Source organism: Microtus pennsylvanicus, chromosome 6, assembly GCF_037038515.1.
Source record: "Microtus pennsylvanicus isolate mMicPen1 chromosome 6, mMicPen1.hap1, whole genome shotgun sequence".
Lineage (NCBI taxonomy): Eukaryota > Metazoa > Chordata > Mammalia > Rodentia > Cricetidae > Microtus > Microtus pennsylvanicus.
This window is the reverse complement of record NC_134584.1, coordinates 4,219,310-4,242,602: the sequence shown is the minus strand read 5'-3', so window position 1 is coordinate 4,242,602 and position 23,293 is coordinate 4,219,310. Positions and strand designations below refer to the sequence as shown.

Here is a 23,293-nt window from a genome sequence, read left to right as displayed (position 1 = left end):
TTCTGTCACCTTGCTGCAGTCACGCATTGTGTGTGAGTGTCGCATTCTGTCACCTTGCTGCAGTCACGCATTCATTTCAGAATCGTTTGTTGATTTTTTGGGGCTTTCCACATAGACAGTCATATCACCTGTGACAGACTCTTGATATCAGCAAACAAGGCCTTAAGGGACTTGGCTGTGAACTATGTGCTGGTCAGGGAATTTTTGCACACACCAAATGTTGCTGTGCTCTGCTTGAGGTGGGGGCTCTCTTGTTTTCTTCTTGAGAGACCCAGAGTCTCCTTACCCAGCCTTGCTTGGTCCCCTGACACTGTCCCCATTGACATGGGCCATCTTTGCATCTTATGCTTTTGTATTAAGATCCCTCTCTTTAATGTATTTTCTTCTGAAGCTTTCCCTTAGCCTTTTGGTCAGGGCCACAGGGCCAGGACTAGGAAGCAACCTGGTGGTCACTGAGGTGTTATAATCTGGCCATTCTGTGGACAAAGAGGTGCAGATGTAAGTGCTTTTCTGTGTGGAGTTTGAGACACTGCATGACTTCTTTCATGGTTTATTTCTACTTTGGAAGCCTTGCTCAGCCTTCTCTGTACAGGGATTCCTCTCCATGGAGTAGTATCCACTCTGTTTATAACAGTATGTTGGGGGCAGGTCATATATTTTCTGCTGTTTAGTCTAGAAGCATGGCTCTTCAACTTATGTATTCTCTTCTATTTTTCTGTTAGGATTTCTTAATTTCATCTTTCAGGTCTTCAGCTGATTTTTTAAATTACTAATCTTGTGTTGTTAACTTGTAAGAGGCCTCTTTCCCCTCCCTCTCCCATTTCTCTTTCTTCTCTTTTGCTTTCTTTGTCGATCCCTCTGCCTGCCTCCCCACAAAATGCTGCAGGACCTCCTCTCAGTGTCAAACCCCTTTGCCCAGTGTGCTAGCGTCCAGTGTTTCTCCACTCCAGCCCATTACTGGGTGACCATGCATCTACTGCAATTCCCTGAGGTTTTCAGAGTAAGTCTTGGGCTGGACCATGTGCTGGGGGCATGAAACCTCATTGGAACACAGAACAGGGGTATGTCAGTGTGGTATTTGTGGAAAACTCCCTACTTCTCTTAGGCCTATGTAAAATCATTGGAAATAAATACAACAAATAAGCCCTCTGCCCTTTTGTTTTCTTTGGGTTCAAAAATAAAGTAAAGCATCTGGAGATCCAGTTCTCATTTTCACAACATCCAGAAAAGATGAGATTGTCATCTTACACCAGGAAATAAAATCCAAAGATAAAACTGCCTATTAGATAGTGGACAGGCAAGTCCTGGGAACAGAGAGCCCTCAGATGTTCGTTCAGGGACCGTGCCCTTCTGGCTCCACAGATAGGGGCTGTTTGTACCTTGCAGGGTCACCTTGCCCCAGGAGGTGTTGGTGGGGGCCCTCAGGAGGTCCTTCTGGTCTCTGAACCATCTGTCTCAGGGGAACAACTAGGTGAAGGGTGGGCTGTTGGCATGAATCCTCCATTAACACATATTTTCACATACCATTGCCCAGTGTGTCCAAACCCTGCCCTCACTGAAGGCCTTTGCCTGTGGGCTACTTTATGACTTTTTTTTAATTTTTGGAGTTCCAACTCATATATATCCTGTGCTATATGAACAGCAAATCTCAGTAGTCCTGGTGAGCTCTTGTTTTGAGTCCAGGAAATGAATGGTGACAAAGTCCTGGCTTTGGAGACAAGTTGTGCTCCCAGGTGGTAGTGAGCATGACCATGTGAATGGGCACAGGCCCAGTGAACAACAGCCTTAGGATATTGTCACACAGTTTATCTGCACAAAAGACGTCCACGGAGAAAATGCTTTGCTGGTATGAAGGTCAGCAAGAGTCATAGCTTCTCCCCAACAGGGATTGTGCTTGTACACTCTTTGTAGCTCTGAGAACATCCACCCGTGTCTCCTGTCCATCAAGAATCATTAGCTTTAGTGAATTTTACATCAATTTGATCTTGGGGTCACTCTTCTGTCAGGCCCATATTCCTCTCACAGTGGCTTCCTATGACGTGATAGACTCTGAGAAGGAGGTGGGCATGGCTTGCCTGGCCTCTGGTACTTTTCATGATTTAGGGAAGTCCTGGTGGTGCCAGGTCACCCGTGTTGGCTTAGCTGTGAACTCTGCTCCTCCAAACCTCATGTATGTTGGTTGTAGCCGTCATAGCTGGGCTCAGTTACCACGTCTTTATACCACTGTACACAGTTGCTCGGTTGTACCAACAGAGTCTTGATGTGCCTTGCCTACTTCTTACCCCTAATCTCCAGCCTGGCAGTGGGTTCCCTTCCAAACTCGAAGGCCCTTGACTCAGCTTCATGCTATTACCTGTGTAAAAGGACCTAAGACGATATTCTTTTTGTGTGTGTGTGTTTTCCTCAGAGCTATAGCATTTTTTTTAAATTTATTTATTTATTAAGGATTTCTGCCTCCTCCCCGCAACCGCCTCCCATTTCCCTCCCCCTCCCCCGATCAAGTCACCCTCCCTCATCTGCTCGAAGAGCAATCAGGGTTCCCTGACCTGTGGGAAGCCCAAGGACCGCACACCTCTATCCAGGTCTCCTAAGGTGAGCATCCAAACTGCCTAGGCTCGCCCAAAGCCAGTACATGCAGTAGGATCAAAAACCCACTGCGATTGTTCTTGAGTTCTCAGTATTCCTCATTGTCCTCTATGTTCAGCTAGTCCGGATTTATCCCATGCTTTTTCAGACCCAGGCCAGCTGGCCTTGGTGAGTTCCCGATAGAACATCCCCATTGTCTCAGTGTGTGGGTGCGCCCCTCGCGGTCCTGAGTTCCTTGCTCGTGCTCCGTCTCCTTCTGCTCCTGATTTGGACCTTGAGATTTCTGTCCCGTGCTCCTCTGTCTCTGTCTCCTTTCATCACCTGATGAAGGTTAATATTCATGAGGATGCCTATGTGTTTGTCTTTGGGTTCACCTTCTTACTTAGCTTCTCTAGGAACATGCATTATAAGCCCAATGTCCTTTATTTATGGCTAGAAACCAAATATGAGTGAGTACATCCCATGTTCCTCTTTTTGGGTCTGGCTTACCTCACTCAGGATAGTGTTTTCTATTTCCACCCATTTGTATGCAAAATTCAAGAAGTCCTTGTTTTTTACTGCTGAGTAATACTCTAATATGTATATATTCCATACTTTCTTCATCCATTCTTCCGTTGAAGGGCATCTAGGTAGTTTCCAGGTTCTGGCTATTACAAACAATGCTGCCATGAACATAGTTGAGCATATACTTTTGTTGTATGATAGGGCCTCTCTTGGGTATATTCCCAAGAGTGGTATTGCTGGATCCAGGAGTAGGTTGATCCCGAATTTCCTGAGAAACCGAAACACTGCTTTCCAGAGTGGTTGCACAAGTTTGCATTCCCACCAGCAATGGGTGAGTGTCCCCCTTTTTCCACAACCTCTCCAGCAAAGGCTATCATTGGTGTTTTTTATTTTAGCCATTCTGACAGGTGTAAGATGGTATCTTAAAGTTGTAAGACAATATTCTTTATCCAAAATCCCTACCAGGTACCCTGTGAGTCAGTTCTGCCCTTAGGGGGATGATGGTCAGGTAACTCAGAGTTGGTGAGGTCTTGGTAGGCACAGATGGGACAGGTTTGGAGGTCTATTTGAAAAAGAAGACAGGGACCTCTCTGAGGTCTCTGCTCTGAGCTTAAGGGACATGGGAAAAAGTCATTCTGGCTATATGTCATGGGTTACTAGGAGCTGGCTTTGCTTTCAGTCCCTACATTTAAAACACGCAACCTGGTCAGCACTGAAGATTGGAGTTGAGGTGCTTGAGGCCCCCAAGGATCTGCTTCAGAAAGCCAGGGCTTGTCCACAGTTCCCATCCGAGAGCCCAGGCTTCCCTTAGTGCCATCTCAGTCCACCATGATAAATAGCAGGGATCTCCTGGAGGACTATGTGCTCAGGGAGTGCCAGATATGGGGATGAGGGAAGAGCCACAGAGCAGGTACCTTCTTGATGGGTGCATGGTGTATTGAAACACCACTAAGAAGTCAAAGCCCCACTTCTCTATCATAGGTACCTCAGTGGGCCAAAGCCCAGTCCATTTTAGATTCCTGTGTCCAGCTCCTTAGGCCCTCCAGGTAGCCATTTGTTCAAATGTATGAGAAGAAACCAAGACAGCGGAAGGGACTTCCTGAGTGCAGCCTCTGCCCTCAGATGACACCTGTGTGCCTGTCAGTATCCCAACCATCTCCAAGTTCTCCTGAAATGCCCATTGTTTTCAGGAAGTACAAAAATATTTCTGCAACATCATTGAGATGTATGTGCACCTTGGGTGGAGGGTGCCTGTGCCCAAGTTCCAGCCACGCAAGATGTGCTGGCAATGACCTTTCCTACAAGTAGTTTGAGGGACTTTGTCCTGTTCATCTGCAGCTTCCACACAGCGCTGTGTGGTTGTTGATAAACCAAAGGGAAAACAGAATTACTGTGTTTGTGATCGGCTAGAACACTATTCATAGCATCAGCTTTGAAAGTGTGGTATTTTAATAGTGTAGTGAGGGGAAAGTGAAGTGTGGAGGGGTCCTGAGGACATCTGACACATTGCACAGTCAGGCTCCAGGTCCTGGTCAAAACTACCAGCCCCTGGAAACAGATGATCTCTGAGACAAGAGAGGCCACAGACTTACAACTGACCCATGTTCCTTTCCTATCCTTTGATGGGGTAAAAACAAAATGAAACAATTACATGTATTTACAATGTTCTCAGTTTTGGTTTTTAACTAATTGAATTTAATCCTATAGAGTGTATTTTTTTTTTAAAAAAAATTACTGTGTTTGAAGATGGCAGAATTTCTCAACTCTGTAAGAATGTCCCCCACCAAGTTGGGACAATTTTCTGCTACTATTTTTCTTTTTTCAGAATTCTCTCATTGCTTACTCTTCCCTTCGTTGTAGAGCCCCGACCACACACACATTTCCTTTTGAAACTGCGCTGTTGATCATGGCATCTTCGTGATTAACCAACAAATATGTGGGCGTTTTCTCTTTTTACCTCTGATTGCTCTGCCTTCAAACCGCTCACTCTTGTACCATTTCTATGCTACATTTTTATTTTGGATATTGCATTCTTCAACTCCAGAATTTCCATAAATGTTTTTGATAACATATCTTAGGGGTCAAGAAACCATGTTCAATGAACCAGCCACCTATTTTTTTAAAATAAACTTTTGTTAGAACAACTCTTCATAGCCTTGCCTTTTTGTTTACATACAAAACAGCAGTGTTCTGCAGAGCTAATCAATTGAATGTCCCATAAATCTTGTGGCATTACTACTTTTCTTTCAAATGAAAATTGCTAACCTAGATCCTACTTTAATTCCCAGATTGGCCAATTTTTAGAAAAATAATTATGTTTCCTCTGATTTTTTAAACCAGTTTTAAAGCTGTTTATTTTTAAATCTGTTTTTAAACTATTTTTAAAGCTGTTGTAGAGTCCTTATTTGATAGTTCCAGTATCTGCATCACTGTGAGAGTCTCATCAGCTATTTATGGCTGGTCCTATTTGCCTACTTCTTTATATGTCTAGTGATTTATAACTGTGTCCAAGACATTGTGACTTATATCCCACAGAGACTGTGTGCTACTGTGTCCCTCTGAGTTTTGAGGTGTTGGTCTTACCAGGCAACTGACCTTTGTGTGGACTGAAATTCCAACTACTATCTGTTCTTATTGTGACTGGTATTTACAGGAAATTACAGAAATTGACTGGGGTTTCTGTCTCCAGCTCATTCCTTTCTGAGATTTGCTGCTCTCTTTTTATTAGCTGCTTGAATCTTTGTCTTCTGGCTTTCCAGCCAGTGGCCAAAGGTTTCTGGTAGGCTTGTCCGGTTGCTCAGCTGTGGCTAGGATGTGTGCTTAGGAGGATTCAGGATGGCGTGGAAGCCTCCAGGCTGGTTCTTTCTTAGGTTTGAATGTCTCTCCAGTTTTGACCTGTTGTTTGTATATTTATTTCAAATTTTGAAACTGTTCCTTGTGGGTGAATTGGAACAATAGAAGCTGCTCCAACACCCAGTCATTAGATATGATTATTAAAGTCCTGCTCTCTGGTTTGAAGTTACAGTGAATTGTGAGATCATAAGTAAACCTGGAAACTCACCATCTTTTGTAAGTGTAGACTGCAGGAGTGACATGACCTCAGAGCAGGCTGAGGTGTGGTGGCTCTGGGGAGACACTGTGGAGAGGAGGGCAAAGCTGATACCTGGCTGCCTTCTGACTATGCCACAGGCCCATGCTGTTCCCACTGTGTACACTTAATAAGCAGCTACCTGATGCTGTTAAGGGGCACATCTGTGATAAGAACCATTAGAAACATCTACCACATGGTAGATGCCTGCCATGTTGGTAGGCAGCACCCTCGGAAAACAGGGTGAGCACAGGATGAGGTGATAGTCGTGCTCTGGGACTCTTACCAGTGCTTGCACCTGACTCTGAACTCCAGGCTCTGATGAAATGTGTCACCGTGCATTCTGCTCAAGTCAACACTCTACTCCAGTCTTGTGTAGTGACTCTCAGAAGACAGGGTTTTGAGTTAGTTCAGGTCAAAGGGAAGGAGGTCTCTAAGAATCTGCACTTCAGTCTATCTGAGAAACTTCACAAAAATATTAGTTTTAGTAGATGTAAAATAGAACTGTATGGTGATGAGGACATAAGATAAGCCAAAATATTATCTTACATAGTTGGTAGTCAATGAAGAGAACCCATGAACACGTGCAGGAGAACCTTCTGTTGCTCAACATTGCTTAGCGTAGAAGGAGACACTGCTTTCCTGGAAAATCATCAACAATTTACCAACTTAGAAATTAGCAGTGTTTTCCTAGGTTTTATAAATTAACAGTGTTGAAAATACCTTGCCAGTTCTAAGCAGCAGGGCTAGACCTGAGAATGTCGTTCTCTGAATTGCTCAGTCCTGAAGAAAGCCTGGCTCACAGAGGGGTTCCCTGCCTGCAACAGGAGAAACCAGGACCACCCTGACCAGTGTGAACTTCTAGGTACTTGCCTAGTGGGATGCAAGCAGGAGGAGGAATTGGCTAGACTCCAGGTGGACTATAAATATCTTTACCTTCTGCCCTGGAGCTATACCTGACATACTTACTGAAATTCTTGTGATGCCCAGTGGACACAGCTGAAAACAGAAGAAATATTGAGGTCAGAAAAATGGGATTTTCTGTGTTTAAGCAAGGCAGCTGGTCTGGACTTCCTGGCTTTACAGACTCTGGGCTTTTTCTGGTGGTTCACTTAAGGATCTTGTTTCTAGTGTGTGACTGTGCCTATGGCATTTATGTGCTTATCTCTGCGTGTCCATGTGAGCCCAAGAAACTGCACATTCATGTGTGAGCTCATGTCTGACCCTGACCTGCTCTGTGGCACAAGAGGGGGCTCCTTGTGTCAGGCGCTTCTCCTCCTTTCCTCTGGGCAGGTTTTCACTGCTCGGTCCATTTGCTCTGTTAGGCAGAGTTTAATTCTCTAAGGCTTGTACCTGTTAAAGTAAAACCAAGGGATTTACTGTGCCGCTGCATTTGCAAGGACTCAGCTAAATCTGCCTGTCACCTTGAAAGATCCTTGGCAGTGGGGCTGACTCTGGGCCTGACCAAGGCCTTTCCCCAGCTGCATTGCCAAGCAGTGAGGGGGTCAGGGTCCGCTAGTGTCTCCATGAGAAGTGTCTGCTCTTTCTGGTGTCTGGTCCCAAAGTGTCTGTTTATGAACGCTTAGACCTTTCACTTCAGTCACAGAGTTTGTAATTATAACTAAAGCATTTGTTGTCACCATCAGATGGCTGTGCCATTTTGTGCCTAATTAACTGTGACTCTGAGCCTCAGCAATAAGTTACTTATGGGCTTTGGTGTCTGTCTATGACACCTTCTGGTGCAATATCCTCAGCTGACACAGGGATCAAGGCCCACCTCTGTCCTCTCTGGCTTCCTTGTTCCTAGAATATTTTATTAGTTCTCTAAGAGACCCTCTCCCTGTTACCTGCTTTATTGGCTCTTGTTTCCATGAAGCTTGCTTTAGTTTTGACTTTGGCAGTTAGAAAACTGACCCCAACCCCAGAAGAACACATTCTGATAGATCCTGGGACAGTAAATGCAGCAAGGTGTTTGTTCTCTCCGTGTTAAGGTCTCGGACATCTCTGCTGCTGTTCTGTAAGCTTCCCATAACTATAAAAAAAATGCCTGAGATGACCTACCAGAATAAATGACTTATTTAGGTTCATGGCCCTGGAGGTTCCAGGCCATGACTGGCCTATTGCTCTTGAACCATGGCATCATGGTTCATGTTATGTGGTCAAGCAAACCTATAGCCTATAACCTCATGGCTAGGGGCATAAAGAAACAGGAGAGGGGCTAGAGAAATGGCTCAGGGGTTACAGTACTTACTGCTCTTGTAGTGGACTCAAACTCCATTCCCAGTACCCATGTCAGATGGCTTGCCAACTCCTGTAACTTCAGTTCTAGGGTATTTAGTGCCCTCTGGCCTCTACATGGCTCACATAAAAAACACATGCAGTTACACACATACCCACAAGTAAAAATAAAACAAATCTTTAAAATGAAAGGGAAAAAACAAAGGAGAGAAGGCTGTTATGAACTCCCTCAAGACTAGATTCCCAATGATCTCAGCGTCTCCCTAACTCTACCTTCTACAAACTCCACAACAGCACCATGCTGGGGACCAAACTTTTATCTCATAGTCTTTGGGTATGTTTAGAATGTAAAGCCCAGCACAGCTCTTGTAGCTTATAGGGCACACTTTCCCTAACAGCCTAGTGTACTTGAGAACTTCAGTGTGGAAGAACATATTATGAGCCTAGTCCTCAGCCACTCGGCTCCTGTCCTGTGCAGGAATGGGCTGGTGGAAGGCCTCGCATTCCCCTGTGGGGAAGAAATTCTTCTTCCATGCTGCGTAGTATTTCCAGTCCCCAAGGGTGGGCTTCCAGGCAACTTAAGGACAAATCATACACGGACGAAGACCATTGTGAAGAGCCACTGAAACCTCCTCCTTAGGCCCCACCAGGTCTGTCTCCTGCCTTTCTTTCTCTAAAGCCACAACACAGGGCAGAAGCACCTACTTCTTGGATGGAAGGTATGCATTAGATAATAGACACATCTGTGATATGGGCAGAGAGGTACAGGAAGAAAGAAAGGCCTGTGTATAGTGTACATTTCACCACCGCAAACTGCGACCTATATTCCCATCCCTAAAACAACAGACTACGCCAGAAATGCTCCCAGCACCTTGGAAGAAGCAGTCCCAGACCACAACTCAAGCGTGGGCCATTCCTGTACATGGATGTCTCCTGCTACACATCAGACTCGTGTGACCAACGAAAGAAGAACTTCACCCTTACAGCACAGGAAGCAGGGACTACTTACTGTAGGATTGTCCTGCAGCAGCTGGCCTACTAATTTCTAGAATGCCCATTATGTCTGTAATTGCCGAGCTACCAGCAAATTGCTACTTAAAGCCAATTGAACCTTTGGCTTAAGTAGCTAATTACAATGCAGATTACTGCTCGGGAGGTAATCATAGGGACACACAGAGCAGCAGACTAGGCTGCTTTAGGCTGTGCCCAGTGGGCTCTATGGACCCCAACCACCAGGAATTCCACTGAGTGAGGATGATACCTGCCTAGAGGAAATGATCAATTGCCAATTCAGGGCCAGTGAGGCCCAGAGACAGATCTCTGAGATTTTCCCTGTGGTCATGGCAAAACTGGCTACAGGAGAATGAGGAGTAGAGGAGTCATCCAACCCAGAAGAACACACAGGGCCCTGGAAAAAGTGGCTGAGATCAGTAGGAAAGTTGTTCAAGTCAGGCAGGAACACAATGCACAGAGATTGCTCAGGGACAACTAGTTTCACCACGAACCGGGGAAGGGGGAAAATACTCCCAGAGTCACAAGAGATACAGGGTCAATGTGTAGATTCCAGAACCTAGAGTCCTTTGCTAGACATGATGACCTGGACATGATTTTCAGAGCTTTGAGAATGGGTGTGAGCTCACCAACATCAGGCTGAGAAATAAATAAGAATAATAGGAAGCAGTGAGAGATGGCTCAGCTCACACAACTGCAAGATGAAAGGCTGGAGACTTTCAGTGAAATTAAGATGATGGGAGGGACGATGCACAGAGGAGGAAACCTGGGATAGTCCAGGAGTGGATGCCTGCTGCTCCATTTCAAACCATTGCAGGAACACTGCCAGTACCTCCACCTCACCAGGTCATGGGGGACTACGGAGGTGCCTGGAGGCAGCCATCTGCTCTGGAGTTCAGGAAGCTCCCTGGAAATGGGAGAAACAAAAACCACACGCGGAAAATGGGGCATTCATGTTAACATCTGCCCTCAGGTCTTCTTCTCTCTCTCCCTCCCTCCCTCCCTCCCTCCCTCCCTCCCTCCCTTTTTCTTTCTTTCTTTCCTTCCTTCCTTCCTTCCTCCCTTCCCTTCCTCTTCTTTCTTTCTTTCTTTCTTTCTTTCTTTCTTTCTTTCTTTCTTTCTTTCTTTCTATCTTTCTATGTCCACAGTATTCTGCCTGCATGTACACCTGTATGACAGAAAAGGGCATCAGATCTCATTACAGATGGTTGTGAGCCTCCATGTAGTTGCTGGGAATTGAACTCAGGACCTCTGGAAGAGTCTGCTCCTAACTTCTAAGCCATGTCTTCAGCCCCCTCAAATTATTTTTAAGAATGAAATGTGTCTTTTACAAAACTTGTAGTATTAAAAATAAAATAAGCAGAGCAGACTGGCCTGAGCCCTTTCTGAAACACCAGGAGCACTGTCTGCTTAAGGTTCTAGGGACAGACTACCCAGAATACCTTAAGGCAAGCCCTGATAGAACCAGGACACAGCAGGCCTATGCTGGCATGCTTGGACAGAGGGCTGTGGGCAATTGAGGAGGGGATCAGGATTTTACAACACGGTTTATGTAAAGGACTAGCATCCCAATGAATAAACTATCAAATGCTGTAAATAGCAGCTCACAGACAGGATCAAAAGTATCTTAAACATGAAAGGATAGCTGCTAGCACCCACAAATTGCAAAAGAAAGCAGGCTTTAGTCCTCAGTGAGATATTGGACTGTGAGGTAGGCAGCGGGCAGCAACGATCTTCCAGGAGACACTTTGGACCTAAGAATGTATTGTCCTTCACTCTTCTGGCTTCTTTCATGGGTGGAAATATATATATTCAAACTTGGTCGTTCTATCACAGAGATGACAAAGGACAAAAGTAGTCTTCATCCCATCTACACCACACATAGACGGATATTCAGAGAAGTGAAGAGGTTGCCATTTTCCTGGAATTTTCAGGGCTTAATTCTGAAGCCAGCCTGTCTTCCATGCACCTATACTCTAGTTGTCGAGATCTTACAGTCACCAGCAACCACAAAGAAGGGATTAGCTGCTGATGTCTAAAGGGCAGACTTGCCTTGTTGTTCTAGAGATAAGAATGGTCTGGTACCATCCCTAGTCTCAGCTGTCAAAGGGAACTTCACAGAGGTGAGATAATTGTGGTCTATACTATGGAGAGAGGTGTAGGAAAAGACCAAAGTCCTGAGCAGAAGGCAACCTCCCAGTTTGGGTGTGGTCAGATCTCAGAGGTTTTCTGTTCCTTTTTCATGACCCTTCATCAAAAAGACTCAGACTTTAGTGACTCAAAGGGCACAGGGCACCGACTTTCTAACTGAGACTCTTAGTAGGGCATGGGAGAAATGTGACCCCCTAACTGGGGCCAACCCAGGGTATGAAGAAAGGCAGGACATGCACATGGACTCTGTGGCTTCTACACAGCTTCCTGTAAGCCTGGTACATGGGTCCTGTGGGATTGGAGGGCTTCTGCCCTGAGGAGAAACTGAACCACAATCACAACACATGGGAAACTATGGTCATGGAGCAGCTGCTGCCAATCTTTGCAGAAACAGGGGCTCCAGACATTTCTGAAGAGAGCCATTGAACCCAGAGCTCAACTATTATAGTTTATAGGAAGAATGGGAATGGGAACTTTATCCTGACTCAGAGAGGTGGAAAGCCAAGGCACAGGTTCGTAGAATTCCTCTGGCATCACAGTTTCTTCCCAAGGTTCACAAGAACTCCTCAGTACAACTCCTTGGGGTCTAAGAATGCAGAGCCCTAGGGTGGTTCAGGATCCATTGAGTCTGGGAGTTACAAGTTGGGTATCAAAATTTGCTAGGATTCTTGGGCTGCCCTTGCCCATGGCCATAGGGTCCAGAGTGAGGATGCAAGCTTTCTGTGTGCAGCTGGTGATGTCACACATATTTGTCCCCAACTCCCGTGGGCAGCACATATCTAGGATCCTCTCATCCACATCATGGCCTCTTCCTGGATTAGAGACAGCACCCTATGAGAGAATCTAAGCCTGTAAACCTCAGCAATATCAGATCCTCCAGATATATTTCTGCTAGTGTTCTTGGTACCTCAAAAGTATGGATAACCCTGGACAGGGCCCATGGAATCAAGAAATTTCCCTGGCAACACCCTTCAGCAGCTTCCCTCCTTCTAAGTTGGTACCTTTTCTTATATACTTGTCCCAGGCACGTATATAATCATATACTCCTGTTTGTGGTCTTGTCAAGCCCTTAGTATTAAGAGATAGGCCCCACAGCTAACTCCACCTGATAATAGTGGAAACTCTCAGAGGAGAGAAGAGAAACTTGATTCAAATTGGTAAGATGTGTGCTCGGGATGAGGAAAGATGTGTGGTACAGACAAGCAGTTCTTCCAACCCCTAAACACAAACCATCTGTCTATGTCAGCTAAAACCTGACCCTCCCTGGAACTCAGAGTCTGGACTGCTGACTACAGGTGGTAACCAGTGATGTGACTGAGTCTCTGTTATGTCGGTGATTTCTGGTGATAGGCTAGAAGGTTGATAGTAGTGCCAACCTGATCTGACATTTGCTTTTCTCCAGGCTTGTATGTAGTTCAGGTCTGTCATGGTTAAGGATAGTAGCAACCTCCACCCACAGGGTGGAGGAGCCCACCTGATCCCTGCAATCCCTGAAATTACCTGTGGATAAACCAGCCAGGGAGCCCTGTCAAGGCTATCCAGTTCAGAAGGGTGGATCCATCCTGCAGGCCCCCACCATCATTGGCCTCACCAGGAAGTACTTTTTCTGAGTTCAGACCCTATTTGGTTACCATACCACCTTGGCCCAAGAGGAATTTTGGATGTTTGGGAGTGGGAGTGTTGGGCTAGGGGACATACACATTTTTTTATTTTTATTAGATCTTTAATAAATACCAATTCAAGTTCCCACTCCCTTTCCTCCTCCCATTTCCTCCCAATCCCTCCACATACCCTACCACTCCACCCCTCCCTAATCATAAGAGAGGGTAAGTCACTTTGCTTTGTGGAAGGTCCAAGGCCCTCCCTACTATATCTATGCTGAGCAAAGTATACATCCAAAGAGAATAGATTCACAAAAAGCCAGTACATGTAGTAGGGATAAATCCTGGTGCCACTACCTGTGGCCCCTCAGTCTTCCCCAGCCATGCAGCTGTCAACCACATTTAGAGGGACTAGTTTGGCCCTGTGCTTGTTCCCTCCCAGTACAGCTGGAGTTTGTGAACTCCCACTAGCTCAGGTAGACTGTTTCAGTGGGTGAACACATCATGGTCTTGACCTCTTTCCTCAAATTCTCATTCCTCCCACTCTTCAAGTGGACGTTGGGAGCTCAGTCCAGTGCTCCAATGTGGGTCTCTGCCTCTCTTTCTATCAGTTGCTGGATGAGGTTTTGTGGTGATATTTAAAATACTCATCAGTCTGACTACAGGGCAAATGAAGATCAGGCACTATCTCCTCTATTGCTTAGGGTCCTAGCTGGGGTCATCCTTGTGAGTTTCTGGGAATATCTCTAGAGCCAGGTTTCTGCTAACCCTATAATGGCTCCCTCTATTAAGATATCTCTTTCCTTGCTCTCATATCTGCTGTTCCTCCATCTCGACTATCCTGTTCCCTCAAGATTTTCTCAACCCTCCCCTTCTCCCCTTCTCGTCCCTTTCCATGCTCCCTTCTCCCCCCGCCCCTATGCTCCCAATTTTGTCAGGTGATCTTGTCTGTTTCCAATTTCCAGGTGGATCTATATATGTTTTTCTTGGGGTTCACCTTTTACTTAGCTTCTCTAGGATCATGAAATATAGGCTCAATATCCTTAGTTTATAGCTAGTATCCACTTATGAGTGAGTACATACCATATTCATCTTTTTGGGTCTGGGTTACCTCACTCAGGATAGTGTTTTTTTAATTCCATCCATTTGCATGCAAGATTCAAGATGTCACTTTTTTTTTTTTACTGCTCAGTAGTACTCTTATGTGTAAATGTGCTACACTTTCTTTATCCATTCTTTTATTGAAGGGCATCTAGGTTGTTTCCAGGTTCTGACTATTACAAATAATGCTGCTATGAACATAGTTGAACAAATGGCTTTGTAGTATGATTGAGCATCTTTTGGGTATATGCCCAAGAGTGGTATTGCTCGATTCTGAAGTAGGTTGATTCCCAATTTTCTGAGAAACCACCATACTGATTTCCAAAGTGGTTTTACAAGTTTGCATTCCCACCAGCAATGGATGAGTGTTCCCCTCACTCCACATCCTCTCCAGCATAGGCTATCATTGGTGATTTTGATCTTAGTCATTATGACAGGTATAAGATGGTATCTCAAAGTTGTTTTGATTTACATTTCCCTGATGGCTAAGGATGTTGAACATTTCCTTAAGTATCTTTTGGCCATTTGAGATTCTTCTGTTGAGAGTTCTCTGATTAGTTCTGTATCCCATTTTTAAATTGGGTTATTTAGAATTTTAATGTCTAATTTCTTGAGTTCTTTATATATTTTGGAGATCAGTTCTTTGTCTGATGTGGGGTTGATGAAGATCTTTTCCCATTCTGTAGGCTGCCTTTTTGTCTTATTGACTGTGTCCTTTGCTTTACAAAAGCTTCTCAGTTTCAGTACGTTCCGTTTATTTATTGTTGCTCTCAGTGTCTGTGCTACTGGGTTTATATTTAGGAAGTAGTCTCCTGTGCCCATGCATTGAAGACTACTTCCCACTTTCTCTTCTGTCAGGTTCAGTGTGGTTGGATTTATATTGAGGTCTTTAATCCATTTGGACTTGAGTTTTGTGCATGGTGATAGATATGGATCTATTTTCATTCTTCTACATGTTAACATCCAGTTATGCCAGCACCATTTGTTGAAGATGCTTTCTTTTTTCCACTGTATAATTTTAATTTCTTTGTCAAAAATCAGGTGCTTATAAGTGCGTGGATTAATATCTGGGTCTTCTATTTTATTCCATTGGTCAACCTCTGTTTTTATGCCAATACCAAGCTGTTTTAATTACTGTAGCTCTGTAATAGAGCTTGATGTCAGGGATTGTGATGCCTCCAGAAGTTCCTTTATTGTACAGGATTGTTTTGACTATCCTGGGTTTTTGTTTTTCCATATGGTGTTGGTTATTGTTCTTTCAAGGTCTGTGAAGAATTGTGTTGGATTTTTGATGGGGATTGCATTGACTCTATAGATTGCTTTTGGTAGGATTGCCATTTGTACTATGTTGAGCCTACCCATCCAAGAGCATGGGAGATCCTTCCATTTTCTGGTGTCCTCTTCAATTTCTTTCTTCAATGCCTTAAAGTTCTTGTCAAATAGGTCTTCACTTCTTTGGTTAGAATTACCCCATTATATTTTATGTGATTTGTGGCTATTGTGAAAGGTGATGTTTCTCTGATTTCCCTCTTAGCTTCTTTATCATTTGTGTATAGGAGGGCTACTGATTTTTTTTTGAGCTGATCTTGTATCCTGTCACATCATTGAAGGTATTTATCAGCTGTAGAAGTTCTCTGGTAGAGTTTTTGGGGTCACTTATGTACATTATCATATCATCTGTACATAATGAAAGTTTGACTTCTTCCTTTCCAATTTGAATCCCCTTGATCTCTTTATGTTGTCTTATTGCTATTCCTATAACTTCAAGCACTATGTTGAAGAGATATGAAGAGAGTAGACAGCCTTGTCTTGTTCCTCATTTTAGTGAAATTGCTTTGAGATGATGGATGATTTTTTTATGTGTTCTTAGATTTGGTTTGTCAGTATTTTATTGAGTATTTTTGCATCCATGTTCATGAGTGAGATTGGTCTGTAATTCTCTTTCTTGGTTGACTCTTTGTGTGGTTTTGGTATCAGAGTAACTTTAGCCTCATAAAAAGAGTTTGGCAATGTTTCTCAAAGTGGAACACTTTGAGAAGTATAGGTATTAGGTCTTCTTGAAAGTGCTGGTAGAACTCTGAACTAAAGCCATCCAGCCCTGGGCTTTTTTTGGTTGGAAGGTTTTTGATGACAGCTTCTATTTCCTTGCAGTTTATAGGTCTATTTAAATTGCTGACCTGGTCTTGACTTAATTTGGATATATAGTATCTACCTAAAAAAATTGTCCATTTCTTTTACATTTTCTAATTTTGTGGAGTACAAGATTTTGTAGTATGACCTAATGATTTTCTGAATTTCCTTAGTGCCTGTAGTTATGTCCCCCTTTTAATTTCTGATTTTGTTGAGTTGGATGTTCTCTCTCTCTTTCTTTTAACTAATTTGGATAGGGGTTTGTCTATTTTGTTGATTTTCTCAAAGAACCAGCTCTTTGTTTCATTGATTCTTTGTATTGTTTTGTTTCTATTTTGTTGACTTCAGTCTCAATTTGATTATTTCCTGTCTTCTACTCCTCCTGGGTGAGTCTGCTTCTTTTTGTTCTAGAGCTTTCAGGTGTGCTGTTAAGTCTCTAGTGTGAGCTTTCTTCGTTTTCTTTATGTGGGCACTTAGTGCTATGAAGTTTCCTCTTAGCACTGCTTTCATAGTGTCCCATAGGTCTGGATATGTTTGGCCTTCATTTTCATTGAATTCTAGGAAGTCTTTAATTTTTTTCTTTATTTTTTCCTTGATCCAGGTGGTTCAGTAGTTCACTGTTCAATTTCCATGAGTTTGTAGGCTTTCTGAGAGTAGTCTTGTTGTTAAATTCTAACTTTAATCCCTGGTGATCCGATAAGGCACAGGGGGTTACTCCAATTTTTTTTGTATCTGTGGAGGTTTGCTTTGCTACCGAGTATGTGATCAATTTTAGGGAAGGTTCCATGAGGTGCTGATAATAAGGTATATTGTTTTGTGTTTGGATGGAATGTTCTATATATGTCTGTTAAGTCCATTTGATTCATGACTTCTGTTAGTTCTCTTATTTCTTTCTTTTCTGTCTGGTTGACCTGTCCATTGGTGAGAGTGGAGTGTTGAAGTCTCCTACTATTATTGTGTGGGGTCTAATGTGCCATTTAAGTTTTAATAATGTTTCTTTTATATATGTGGGTGCTCTTACATTAGGGGCATAGATGTTCAGGATTGAGACTACATCTTGATGGATTGTTCCTGTTATGAGTATAAAGTGTTCTTCTCCATCTCTTCTGATTGATTTTAGTTTGAAATCTATTTTGTTAGATATTAAAATAGTTACACCTACTTGTTTCTTAGGTCCATTTGATTGGAAAACCTTTTCCCAACCCTTTACTCTGAGGTAGTGTCTGTCTGAGGTTGAGGTGTGTTTCTTGTATACAGCAGAAGGTTGAATCCTGTTTTCATATCCATTCTCTTAGCCTGTGTCTATAGGTGAATTGAGTCCATTGATATTAAGCGATATTAATGACCAGTGGTTGTTAATTCTGGTTATTTTTCAGTAGTAGTGTTTGTGTGTTTCCTTCTTTGGGCTATGCTGGTGGGGGGGTTATTAGCCTGTGTTTTTGTGGGTGCAGTTAGCTTCCTTGGGTTTGTGTTTTTCTTCTAGTATTTTCTGTAAGGCTGGGTTTGTGGATACATATTGTTTAAATCTGCTTTTATCATTGAATATCTTGTTCTCTTCATTGATGATGATTGAAAGCTTTGCTGGGTATATTAGTCTTGGCTTGCATCTGTGATCTCTTAGTGTCTGCAACACATCTATCCTGGACCTTCTGGCTTTCATGGTTTCCACTGAGAAGTTGGGTGTAATTCTGATATGTTTACCTTTATATGTTATTTGACCTTTTTACTATGCATCTCTTAATATTCTTTCTTTGTTCTGTATGTTTTGTGTTTGATTATTATATGGTGAAGGGACATTTTTTATACAGTCTATTTGGTATTCTGTAAGCTTCTTGTACATTCATAGGGATATCCTTCTTTAGGTTGGGTAAGTTTTTTTTCTATGATTTTTGTTGAATATATTTTCTGTGCTTTTGAGCTGGAGTTCTTCTCCTTCTTCTATACCTGTTATTCTTAGGTTTGGTCTTTTCATGGTGTCCCAGATTTCCTGGATGTTTTGTGTGAAGAATTTGTTTGATTTAATGTTTTCTTTGACCAATGAGTCTATTTCCTTGATAGTATCTTCATCGCCTGAGATTCATTCTTCTATCGCTTGTATTCTGTTAGTTATACTTGTCTCTGCAGTTCCTGTTTATTTACCCAGATTTTTTATTTCCAGAATTCCCTCAGTTTGTGTTTTCTTTATTACTTTGAACTGTTTGCTTCCCCAGTTTGATTGCTTTTTCTTGGGTTTCTTTGAGGGATTTATTAATTTCTTCCAATTTTTTGTTTGTCTTTTCTTCCATTTCTTTAAGGGAGTTTTTCATTTCCTCTTTAAAGGTCTTCATCATTTTCAAAAAGTTACGTTTAAAGTTGTTTTCTTCTGCTCCTTCTGGGTTAGGATGATCAAGTCTTCCTGTTGAGTAACTACTGGGTTCTGATGTTGACATGTTGGTTTTTTTAGGTTGTTGGAGGGATTCTTGTATTGGCACCTACCCATCTTGTCCTTCAAATGAGGCCGGCAGTGTCTTTGTGTCTTGGTCCAATCCTTGCTGTGGCTGTCTGAGTGTTTGGGAGTTTTTCTTGGTTGGCTCTGTACTGTCAATGTCTGTCTCAGAATGTCTCTGAGGTCTCCATTAGCCTGCTTTCTTGGTCTTCTCTCCTGGTTCGCACTCTTGGTGCTCTCTCTTGGTCCCCTCAGTATTGTAGCAAGCTCTCAGCTCTTAGGCAGGGTGTGGCTAGTAGCTTGGAGGGTCCAGTGGATGGGGTTGGGTTTGGGGGGAGTCTACCTGCAGGAAATTCCCTGCTGGCTGGCTAGAAAAGCCAAGGAATTGGGGGAGAGGCCTGGGGTTTTGTCCCACTAGGGAGGTCCTAGAGAGTGGGGTGTCCCGCCACATGGCTGTTCACTTACCTCTTAAGTCCCCTCAGTATTCCACATTTTTTTTTAGATTTCAGAGATCTCATCAGCATGACAGCCTCAGTGAATGAATTTGATTGTATAAAACATTGTTTAAGCCAAAGGAGGAAGCCCTTCTATCATCATTCCAATTGTGTTCAAATCAGGCTTAGCATGGGAATTATGACACAGGATCCATGACCAAATGTCTGTGCTTCTTCACAGGGCAGAGCTGAGCACCTGTCAAGCTCTAGCAGGGTTGGTGATGGCTGAGGAGTCTCAGGGACCTGAGGGGTTGGAGATGGGTGGTCTTTCTTCCTGGGGTTCTGGAGACCCTTGCTATAGGAGCTACTACTCCTAAATGGCTGTGACCCCACATGAGTCATAGGGGACATGAGGAGCTTGGGTTTTCTAAAGGTGTAACAGGTTTAACCTCTGGAACATCCAGATCAAATTGGGGCGAGGACACCTACCTGGGAAGCAAGGGATGTCTATCTGCCCAACTTAGGTCACCCCCTCTCAATTGCTATGTAGCCTCTACCCGCGGAGTCTGTCTTGGGGTGGGAGCTTCTGTCATCTGGTGAACATACTTTGTCACCCTCGTGTGAACATGGAGATTCCATAAGGTAGAGACACTGGCTTGGTGTGACCGAGCTCTATCCAGCTCTTGGCTCTGTCCATGTGTGCCAGCCGTGGGTGGGAACAATTCATCTCCACAATTACCACCATCAGCCATGGGTGGGAACAATTAATCTCCAGAAGAACCTGCTTATCACCATCAGCTGTGGGTGGCTGGGGGCGGGCAGAGCTTTACATTACCCCAGGCACCTAGGAAGAGGTCCATCTAGTGCAGTGGTTCTCAGCCTTCCTAATGCTGTGACCCTTTAATACAGTTCCTCATGTTGTAGTGGCCCCAACCAAAAATTATTATATTATTATATATAATCATAACTATAATTTTGCTGCTGTTGTGAACTGCAATGTAAACATCTGTGCTTCCCAGTGGTTTGGGCGGTTGTGGCTCACAGACTGAGAACCATTGATCATGAGCCCTACAGGAAGGGTCTTCAAAACCCGAGGTAGAAACTAGTTGACTTCCCAGTTTTCAAACTTGCAAGAAACCAGTGACTACTTCGATCTCATGGATGCCTTGCTAGTAGGGGTTCTGCCCCCCCAATTCCTCCCATTCCTCTGGGGGACCTTGAATCCAGTTCTACTCGTTATCATTGTGGTCCCTTATAGGATCTGATATCCCGGACTCTCTTTCCTTCCCACAGTCTTTCACCTGTCCCACAAGGTCACCAGTATTGTTCCTGAGAGTGCTCTGCTCATCGTTCTGGGCCTGGTGCTGGGCGGCATCGTCTGGGCAGCTGACCACATTGCGTCCTTCACACTCACACCCACGGTCTTCTTCTTCTACCTGCTGCCCCCCATCGTATTGGATGCTGGATATTTCATGCCCAATCGACTCTTCTTTGGTAACCTGGGCACCATTCTGCTATATGCTGTTATTGGCACTATATGGAATGCAGCCACCACAGGACTGTCCCTCTATGGTGTTTACCTCAGTGGCATCATGGGTAAGTCTATATATTGCCCTCTGGGTGAGTCCAAGTCACTCTGTTGAGCCAAGGTAAGGGTCCAGATCACAGTTGTAGGAGGGTTGGGGCTAAGGATGATGGGCAGTATCTCTGGGGACTACTAGCCTAATATTTGAAAGAAGGTTCCGTCTATAATATGCTTCTTTGGGACATCTGCAAACTGAGGCTGTTTTGTTACGTTCAGTACAGATTTGTGACCACATGGAGCAGCAGGATGGGTAGGTGTGTATAGGCAGCTGTTCTTACTCCTGTCATAGTTGGCAGTGTGGTGTGAACCAGCTGTTCACCCCCCTAGCCTCATGAGTGAATTACAGAGTTGAGCACCCCAAAGTCTTGAGTGATTTGTGCTGTTTCTGCTCAAATCTGCTAGTGATTACTTCACTTAGCCTTGGTTACCTCCCAGGAACACTCCACCCTCTGTGCTGAATCTTTATCCAGTTGATAGACAGCAGGTGATACCTGAGCAGGTGTGAGTAGATGTTCACAGGAGGACTCAGAGTCAGGACTTTCCTTTTGGCACATTCAGTGAGTGAATGAGGCCCTTGAAATCCTAGAGACCAAGGAGAAGCAGAGACCAGTAAACCCAGGAACTATCAATTGCTTGGGATCTTATCTTTTTAGGGAGTTCCCTTGAATTCCTGCATCACTAGAGACCCCAGTGGTAAGGACCTGCCTGGCTTATGAAACTATAGGCATCTGCTCTGGAAGGGGTGCTACTGGTCACACTGGTGATACTATAAGGTGGTGGGACACATCTTAGATGGCTGGCTGCCTCTGCCCTGGAGAGATGTCTTGGGATATGGAGCAGGGACTTCTGGAATCTAATACCCATAACCCTTCAAGGGTCATGCTGGCCCTTACCCGACAGTCTTGTCACCCATAAGATCCCAGCATGTGATGCTCCCAGGGATGTTTTTAGGGTGCATAGATAAGCCTCTAATGGACTGACTTATGGTGTAAGCACAGGCCTTTAAATAGTTGAGCCTTGGCAAATACACTTACACCAGGAATTGCATGGTCACCAAAATCTAGAGCATTTTACTCTCCTGGGACATCCAGGCCCATCTTTCTAGCAGGCCATAGCCATGAAGAATTGTTATACCACAGTGTCTTTTAATAACGAGCATTGTTGTACATCACTGCCTACAGCCCCCCCCCCCCCACGATAGACAAGTGATGTTGGCCTGTGTTCCACCTTTGGGAACTAGCTGGTCAAGGCTGACCAAGAAAGATCGTACTGATCCCATGAGCTCCCTTTCCTCTGTGACTTTGGCTGATGGTATACCCAGATTTGCCTAGGCAGTGGTCAGACTCTGTAGTCCGTAGCTCAAGGCTGGGGCTCACTCATCCTTACTGGGAGAGTCAACTTAGGCTAGCTGTCTTGCAGCTTATCAGTTCCAGGCACAAGGCAAATATGGGTGCACTGTCCAGGCGGGAGGGCCAGTCCTGATTTAATGAACTGTACATCTGCTGGGATCCAGCTTGTTTTTGGAATGTACTCTGTTTCTGTCAAGATTCTAGAACAAGAGTCTGGCCCTGCTAGGGTAGCCTTGAAACTAGTTTGCTCTGGAAAGCTGGACAGGGCATTTATGCTGTGGCAGTCAAGTGTGTGGTCCATTTCTTAATGGAAACTCCAGAAGGCTCTGCTCGTTAGAAGCAGCAGAATTTAGTAGTCACAGATGAAGGCACTCTGTTCTGTGCCCTCTACTATTTCCTAGGGCACACTCGATACCTGAAGCACTTACTTCCCAAGGTTCATCCCTTGGTTCTGGGATGGCAAGTTCTGCCCCAGCTCAAAAAAGAGTGAAGCACTAACATGGGAACTGTGTAGCCTTACACATTCTTGGGATGTCTGGCTGCAAGCTCCAGTCTCAGATTCTCTTTGTCATTGGGTAGCCCTGGGAAGAGTTGTGTCTACCCTTTATTCCTGATGCCTCTGATCTCCTAGGGACCTGGTAGAGTGATCCAGGTGGCTAGCCCTTGTACCATCGTCCACATCTGTTGCAGGTGACCTGAAGATTGGACTCCTGGATTTCCTGCTTTTTGGTAGCCTCATTGCTGCTGTGGACCCTGTGGCTGTGCTGGCTGTGTTTGAGGAAGTCCACGTCAATGAAGTTCTTTTCATCATTGTTTTTGGAGAGTCACTGCTGAATGATGCAGTGACTGTGGTGAGTGATGGTGGGGTCCCTGAGGAAGCTACAGAACATTTCACTTGCTTGGAAGTTCTAGGATACCTTGACAAGTGGGCAGTACCAATATGCCCCAGATAGATAAGCTAGGAAGAGGGATACTATTTACACATGGTCTTTGTTTACAGCCATGTTTGCAACCTAGGATGTCCAACACCCTGCAGGGTATGTCCTTCATCTGTCCCTGCTCACTGGTGCAGCAGCCTTGGGGTATGAAT

General features: G+C 44.3%; 1 protein-coding gene across 2 annotated transcripts in view; it reads left to right on the top strand.

The window, feature by feature from the left end:
• Positions 1–23,293, top strand: part of Slc9a3 (solute carrier family 9 member A3) — a 46,865-nt gene that overhangs the window by 11,341 nt on the left and 12,231 nt on the right. For both annotated transcript variants that reach the window (XM_075975687.1, XM_075975688.1), the window contains exons 2-3: positions 20,563–20,865; positions 22,894–23,054. In XM_075975687.1, the coding sequence (XP_075831802.1) occupies positions 20,563–20,865; positions 22,894–23,054 (464 nt within the window). The remainder of the gene's footprint in view (positions 1–20,562; positions 20,866–22,893; positions 23,055–23,293) is intronic.